At 49.5% G+C, this 8,331-nt stretch overlaps 1 protein-coding gene across 1 annotated transcript; it reads right to left on the bottom strand.

The window, feature by feature from the left end:
- Positions 1-6,445: 6,445 nt before the first annotated feature.
- Positions 6,446-7,039, bottom strand: LOC130041214 (high affinity copper uptake protein 1-like). Its single transcript, XM_056133278.1, has one exon. It carries the CDS (start codon positions 7,037-7,039, stop codon positions 6,446-6,448), a length of 594 nt encoding a protein of 197 aa, XP_055989253.1.
- Positions 7,040-8,331: the final 1,292 nt, after the last annotated feature.

Below are 8,331 nucleotides of genomic sequence, written 5' to 3'. Positions count from 1 at the left end.
GGTCCCAGGAATGGATCTGTCGTAGAAGATTCTGGAAGTCTGATGGAGTCCTGCACTGCAGTTTGTTCTCGGGGTCTCTCGCAGATACCAAGTAAGGCTCAGAGGAGTCCTGCCTCTTATATACACTGAGAGGAGACTCACCCTGATACTCCCCGACCCTCCTCAACCCTCCCTAGAGACCCTCCCAAGAGACCCTCCCTAGTTGACTGAGAGATCAACTCTTCACACCAGCTTTGCTGGTCACAATGGCTAAAATCTTAAAATAAGCAAAAAGAGAAATAATATTCTCAGCTCTATCGGGGTTTCTTTAACGTATGAGGAGAATTGTTCCTTCTGGAGGAAAAGCAGTTCTTCCTTCTGAGACTAAGATGTGATTTTTTTCTTTTGGTTTGGGGCCACACTCAGAGATGCTCAGGGGTTCCTGGGGTTCTGCACTCAGGAATTCCTCCTGACAGTGCTTGAGATAGGATGCCAGGGATTGAATCCAGGTCAGCCTTGTGCAAGGCAAGTGCCCTACCCGCTGTACCTTTGCTCTGCCCTCTCAAATGGGTTCACATGAAGCAAAATAGAGCCCAAGAATGATGTGAAAGTTGACTTCAAAATACCGTGATTATTGATTGAGTCTCTGGGCTGGGCCAAGTGTAAGTTCTCTGGTTGCCAGAAGATGCAGTTTCCAAGAGGTGGGGCTTTACCAGGTTTAGTGCAGATGAGCTTAATACCTGGGGGTGAAGAGCGCCTCATTCCAGGTGGCCCTGGGGTGAAATACTCCCCAAATTGTGAGCCAAACGAAGAGTACTTTAAAGCCAGAGAGACCAAACACAATCTAAGCAGCACGTTACCACACTTGACTGCCCACATGTAAATCCTACAAACTCGGAACCAGAGACACAGTGCAGGAAATGAAGTGCCTGCCCTACTTGCAAGCAACCAGAGCCCTTGGCTTCTAGCAACACAAAATGTGCCTTGAGCTCTTCAGGAGTCACTCCTGAGCACCGAGCCAGGGATCGTCCCTGAGTATCACTGAGTGCAGTTCTACCACCCCCATTAACCAAATAGCACTGTAGCACTGTTCTCCCATTATTCATTGATTTACTCGAGTGGGCTCAGTGGCAATGGAGAAGATTATCCATGACTTCTACTCCAATCTCTTCGATAGCCATGTCCACTTGCTGACATACCAAATTCCACAGGATGGATATGTCGTTCCCAATGTTCTCCCTTCCGAAATCCGACATGCCATTTCGTCAGTAAAGAAACGAACAGCACCCGGCCCAGACAAGGTCACACCTGAACACCTGAAGAACCTGCCAGCAGTACTCATCAATACACTGGCTTGACTCTTCACACGCTGCCTGTCTGAATGCAAGGTTCCATCCCAGGGGAAAACCAGCAGGACTGTACTACTGTTCAAGAAGGGAGACATCCATGACATTGGCAACTATCGCCCGATCTGCCTATTGTCTGTCATCTACAAGTTGTTCACTCGAGTCATCCTAAATAGGATTGGCAGAACACTAGATGAAGGACAACCAAGCGAGCAAGCTGGGTTCTGCAAAGGATTCAGCAACATCGACCATATCCACACGATAACCAAGCTCATTGAGGTTTCTCGGGAGTTCAAGATGCCGCTCTGTCTAACGTTCGTTGATTTAAAGAAGGCTTTTGATTCTGTTGAGACGGAAGCAGTCATTGAAGCCCTAGCCAATCAGGGCATTCAAGCTCAATACATCAAGATCCTCCATGAGCTGCATTGCGTATTCACTACCAGGATCTCACCATTCTACAAAGAGGTAATCATCTATGTCAAGAGAGGGGTTCGGCAGGGTGATACCATTTCACCGAAACTCTTCACTGCCACCCTCGAGAACATCATGCAATGACTGGAATGGGAAGGAATGGGAGTGAAGGTAGATGGTCGGCAACTACACCACCTCCGCTTTGCTGATGACATTGTTTTAATAACACCAAACATCAGCCAAGCGGCACAAATGCTGGCCGACTTCGACTGTGAGTGTGGAAATGTCGGACTATAGCTTAATCTTATGAAGACAATGTTTATGAGAAACAGTCTCGTTCTTGACGCCCCATTCGCTCTCAACGGAACGACCATCTCTGAATGCAACAGCTATGTGTACCTAGGTCGAAAATTCAACATGACAAAAGACCTGGCACCCAAGCTGAGCAGGAGGAAGAGAGAAGCTTGGAACGCCTTCAAGAGCGTCAAAGAAATAGCTAAGAGGACGAAGAACATCCGGCTCTGGGCACATCTCTTTGATTCCACTGTTCTTCCTGCATTAACATATGCCTCAGAGACCTGAGCCTTACGCAAACAGGAGGAGAACACTATTCGGGTCTCCCAAAGAGGAATTCAAAGAGCTATGCTTGGAATATCACGTTTCACTCAAATGAGAGAAAGAATCCGAAGTTCCGACATCCGTCGATGATCAAGAATCAAGGAAACTGTCTCATTTGCCATGGTGTCAAAAATCAGATGGGCTGGTCACGTAATGAGATTTAAAGACGACCACTGGACTAGAGCTGTTACCGACTGGATTCCATGAGATGTCAAAAGACCGCGTGACCGCCCACCTACCAGATGGTCAGACTTCTTCATCAAGATCATGAACGATCGGTTTGAGGCTCTTCATGTTCCTAGAACGAACAGACGCCATTGGGCTACACTAGCACGCAACAGGGAAAAATGGAGACCTTACTGGCGCCCACTCGAGGAAATCAACGATTAACAGGAAGTCAAGTGATCAAGTGATCAAGTGGGCCCAGTAACGGCTCCATTGTGAGACTTGTTGTTACTGTGTTGTTTGGTATATCAAATAAGAAGCTTGCCAGGCTTTGCCGTGCAGGCAAGATACGCAAGATACTCTCGGTAGCTTGCCAGGCTCTCAGGAGGGGCGGAGGAATCAAACTCGTGTCGTCCAGGTTGGCAGAGTACAAGACAAAATGCCCTATCTCTGTGCTATCGCTCCAGCACATAAACCAAATTAAAAAAAAAATCACACAACCCGATAATAGTGGAGATCTGAACATAGAAATGCTATATGTGCGACCTGTTTCCAAAAGAACAGAAAAATGTGACCATACACTTGGGGTATAGTTATTATAAATGATCTGAGATGGTGGTTTTAGAAAACAAGGTCCTTGAAACAACTATCACATTAATTTTTTTTCTTTGCTTTTTGGGTCACACCCAGCGATGCACAGGGTTACTCCTGGTTCATGCACTCAGGAATTACTCCTGGCCGTGTGCTTGGCGGACCATATGGGATGCTGGGAATCGAATCCGGGTCGGGCCGCTTGCAAGGCAAACAACCTACCCGCTGTGCTATCACTCCAGCCCAAATATCACATTTCTGTCCAAAAAAATCTAAAAGAAATTATGACAGTGCTTCAACTAGAGAATAACAGCAAAGACAGTAATTATGCAGGGCTCCCTGAACACTTTCGGGAGCAAGCCTTGAATCCTGAGCCAGGATTACCCCCAGGGCATCCCAACATGTAGCCCCCAAAACAACCACGACAAAGAAGCCAATGCAGAACAAACAACCCACGGATGAACAACAAATGAAAAAAGAAAAGGCAATTTCTAACACGTCACGGGTACAAATACTGATTGAGGGCTCATGTCTCACTGCTGTGCTTGGGGCCAGGGCTCTGTCCCTTCCATGTCCCCCTAGACACAGCCTGGCCCTGCTCTGCTGGCTTCAGTCCTGTGGGGGAAACCCCATCCCCTCAAAATAAATGAGGAATACAAATGGAAACACCTGTTTGCTTCGAAGTGATCCATATATCAAAATTCAATGCACAAGGCTCTTGTTGCCTTTGATGTCGAGGTGAATCAAAGTGAATCTGAAACTATTGCGGGTGAGTGAATGGTTATTGCCAAAAAAAGTTGTGAGAAATCCAACTCTGGCTGTGATGGCTTTAGGGTTGGGCCTTTGAGAGTGATTGGTCAGTGTTTTGCTGTAGGACTAGCACCCCTTTTGTGAGGGCAGGAGTAGAGTTGGGGCCAACCTGGCTGTGCTCAGGGTTTCCTCTCTTACTCCTGGCTCTTTCACCAGGGATCACTCTTGGTGGGCTCACGACACCATATGGAGGGCTGGGGATTGAACTTGGTCAGACATATGCAAGGCAAGCCTGAGCATTGCATAATCTCTCTTTATGCCACCCATTAATCGAATTGCAAAGAATGGGTGACAAGGAGTGTAGGTCAAATAATACAGCCTTTGGGGCATAGTACTGAGGGCAAGACATATGCCTTGCATGCTGCTGTCCTGGGTTAGATTCCTGATATCCGATATGGTCCCCCTAGCACCGCCACCAGTCATTTCTCAGGCATAGCCTTGGACATCACTGGGTGTGGCTCCCAGCCAACTAATAATAATAATGATAGCACTGCACTGTAGCACTGTCCTCCCATTGTTCATTGATTTGTTCGAGTGGGCACTGATAATGACTCCATTGTGAGACTTGTTGATACTGTTTTTGGCATATCGAATACACCACAATGAGCAAGACAGGCTCTGCCGTGCGGGTGGGATACTCTCAGTAACCCTCCCACTGGGGCAGAGGAATCAAACCTGAGTCAGCCATGTGCAAGGCAAATGCCCTACCCTCTATGCTATCGCTCCGGCCCATAACAATAATAATAATAACAATCATAACAACAACAATAATAATAACATTGACAATAATAATAAAACTCTTACACCAAAAGTCATGCGGAATGCTTCAGTAGAGTACTGTGGCTGAGAACGCCTGCCTTGCACGAGTGTGGTCATTTCATTTCATTTCATCATCCTGTTATTCGTCGATTGCCTCGAGCAGGCCCCAGTAACGTCTCTTTCATCCTAGCCCTGAGATTATATTCAAGGCTCTTTAGGAGAATGAGGCCCATCATTGTTACTGGTATTTGGGTATACCAGTACGCCACAGGGAGTTTGCCAGACTCTGCCCTGTGGGCGGCTACATTCGATAGCCTGCAAGTTTGTCCAAAGTAGGAATGAGATAATAAGAAGTCATAAAAAGATGTCCTGACATGATGTCGCGCGGCCAAAAATGCAGCCGCGGGGTTCCGGGAACTGGATTTTATAGTCTCTGAGTCTTGGCCGTTGATGGGATTACACGGCGCCAGGGGGCCAGGTGGTGGGCGTGACCCCCGCCTACTGGAATTTGGAGGATCTGGGTGGAGGATGCTCGACTCCAATCCGAGTAGGCTTGGAGTTCTCGGCCCTGGAACCCACGTGGATTTGTCCCTCTGCCAGTACCTTCATGTGTGCGGAGAGTGGTCTCAGCATGGTGGTGGCTGGTCCTGGAGGTCTTCGGCTGCCGGAGCCATGGTCGGGACGGGGAGGAAAGCTCAACCCGCTCCCCTCCAAGGGGCCCAGGTGAGGAACAGCCAGGCGCGGGGGTAGAAGACTGCACTGTTCTCGTCCGGGAACTGGATTTTGTAGTCTCTGAGTCTTGGCCGTTGATGGGATTACACGGCGCCAGGGGCCAGGTGGTGGGTGTGACCCCCGCCTACTGGAATTTGGAGGATCTGGCTGGAGGATGCTCGACTCCAATCCGAGTAGGCTGGGAGGTCTTGACCCCGGAACCCGCGTGGATTTGTCCCTCTGCCAGTACCTTCATGTGTGCGGAGAGTGGTCTCAGCATGGTGGTGGCTGGTCCTGGAGGTCCTGGAGCAGCCGAAGAACTCCAGGATGAGTGTGGTCGTGAGTTCTAATTCTCCATGTCCCACATGCCAAGACCAGAATCGGACAGGTCTGGTTTTTATGCTCCCTGGTGCTAAAGAAGATATCTAAAACACTCCATAGGGTATGGACCAGTACCAAGAGGGTCCAAAGGCCTGGGAGAACAAGACCGAACTCTCCTAACTGCACACAACTGACCCCTTATGTTCTCTCTGGCCAAGCGAGAATCTTCCCAAATTGACATTATTGCAATCGAAAGAGCAGCAGGACCCCCATGAAAGAGCCGACTTCCCCAGAACACAAATCCATGGGCAGCGCCCCTCCTCCTGATCTTCACACCCCAACCAGTGTGCATGATAGAAATTTCTGGCCAGATCATCACACACAAGGACACGCTGTAGAGAGTTCCCACTCATTCAGCCCAAAAGATCAAGCGTTTTATTGTGAAGTTTGGGTTCTTGGTTCACTGGGCAACAGTTCTCATGATGAAAGGGAAAAAAGAAACCATCACAAGCACAACACATAAATGAAAGCATAAATCCTGGGAGCCAGGGATCGAGTCCGTGCATTACACAAGACACAGAACATAGACCAGGATGTTGGGCTTCCAGGGGCTGCATCTCCTGTGAGTGTTTCCACTCACAGGAAACAGTGTCCAGGAGCAGTCGCCTCTTGAGCACAGTTAAACTCAGAACCGCTGAGATCCAGAGGGCTCAGGAGAGACAGGAGGTGAGTGCTCATTCCCGCAGGCCAGGAGAGTTTCCGCTGCCAATCTCATGGAGCGCGACCTTGTTCACGTCATGGGTCTGGGATTCCACATCCTCTGCCTTCCTCACGCCAAAGAGCCAGTAGCCAGCGCCGGCCCCCGCCACCACCGCCAGGCCGAGGTAGGCGTTGTAGGTCATAGCGGTCAGCATCAGCAGGTAGCTCAGGCCCACCTGGAGCACGTGCAGCGTCGTCTGCAGGAGGTGAGTCGCGCTCAGCAGCTGCAGCCGGGGCGTCTCCTTAGGGCTGGTTCCGTCAGGTCTGGGGAAAGGGGAGCACGTGGCACGAAGGTCCTCCTGGGCCTTGCGCTGGAGCCCCTCACAGACTGTCTTGAGTCCCTCGTATCCCAGGGCCAGTAGAAACACAGCCACGACAGCCACGGCCATGGCCGCAGCCGAGTCGATCAGCAGCCCCGAGAACAGCAGCTCCACGTTCCTGTAGCCGAAGTAGAAGGTCATGGGCATCGTTTGCACACTGCCCCCGTGGGAGTGGGGCCCCGTGGTGGCCGGAGGCTGGGATGGAGGAGCCATGGCGCTCATCCCGGAGTGATGGTGCGAGTGGTCCATGATCCCAGGAATGGATGTGTCGTAGAAGATTCTGGAAGTCTGATGGAGTCCTGCACTGCAGCTTCTTCTCAGGGTCTCTGGCAGATACCACGTAAGGCTTGAAGGAGTCCTGCCTCTTATGTTCACTGGGAGGAGACCCACCCTGATACTCCCCCGAACCTCCTCGACCCTCCCTAGAGACCCTCCCAAGAGACCCTCCCAAGTTGACTGAGAGATGAACTCTTCACACCAGCTTTGCTCGTCACAATGGCTAAAATCTCAAAACAAGCAAAAAGAGAAATAATATCCTCAGCTCTATCCGGGTTTCATTAACGTAGGAGGAGAATCGGTCCTTCTGGAGGAAAAGCAGTTCTCCGTTCTGAGTCTAAAATGTGATTTTTTTTCTTTTGGTTTGGAGCCACAACCAGAGATGCTCAGGGGTCCCTGGGCTTCTGCACTCATGAATTCCTCCTGACAGTGCTTGAGATAGGATGCCAGGGATTGAACCCAGGTCAGCCGTGTGCAAGGCAAGTGCCCTACCCAATGTACCATCGCTATGTCCTCTCAAGTGGGTTCACTTGAAGCAAAATAAAGCCCAAGAATGATGCAAAAGCTGACTTCAAAATACCATGATTATTCTGATTGAGTCTCTGGACTGGGCCAAGTGTAAGTTCTCTGGTTGCCAGAACATGCAGTTTCCAAGAGGTGGGGCTTTACGAGGTTTAGTGCAGATGAGCTTAAGACATGGGGGCTGAAGAGCGCCTCATTCCAGGTGCTGTGGGGTGAAATACTCCCCAAACTGTGGGCCACTGGACAGAGAATTGAGGCACATAAGCACAGTATATTAGAGCCAGAGAGAGACCAGCACAACCGAGGCAGCATGTTACTACACTTGACTGCCCACGCATAACTCCTACAAACTCGGGACCAGAGACATAGTGCAGGAAATAAGGTGCCTACCTTACTTGCAAACAACCAGAGCCTTTGGCCTCTAGCAACACGGAATGTGCCTTGAGCTCTGCAGCAGTCACTCCTGAGCACAGAGTCCAGGCTCGTTCCTTATTATCACTAAATGTGGTTCTACCACCCCCAGAAACACCCCCCCAAAATCATACAAGCCGATAATAGTGGAGATCTGAACATAGAAATACTATATGTGTCACTAGTTTACAAAAGAACTAGTATGGTACCAAAATGTGACCATACACTTGGGATATAGTTATTATAAATGATCTGAGATGGAGGATTTAGAAGACAAGGTTCTTGAAGCAACTATCACATTTCTGTCCAAAAATATCTAAGGAAAATTATGA

The sequence above is a fragment of the Sorex fumeus genome, unplaced genomic scaffold (assembly GCF_029834395.1).
Source record: "Sorex fumeus unplaced genomic scaffold, SorFum_2.1 ptg000098l, whole genome shotgun sequence".
Classification (NCBI taxonomy): Eukaryota; Metazoa; Chordata; class Mammalia; order Eulipotyphla; family Soricidae; genus Sorex; species Sorex fumeus.
This window is presented reverse-complemented; position numbering and strand designations above follow the sequence as displayed.

What these genes read in the sequence shown, in the direction of transcription:
- LOC130041214 (XM_056133278.1), bottom strand. Translation starts at nt 7,039, where the DNA reads ATGGACCACTCGCACCATCACTCCGGGATGAGCGCCATGGCTCCTCCA.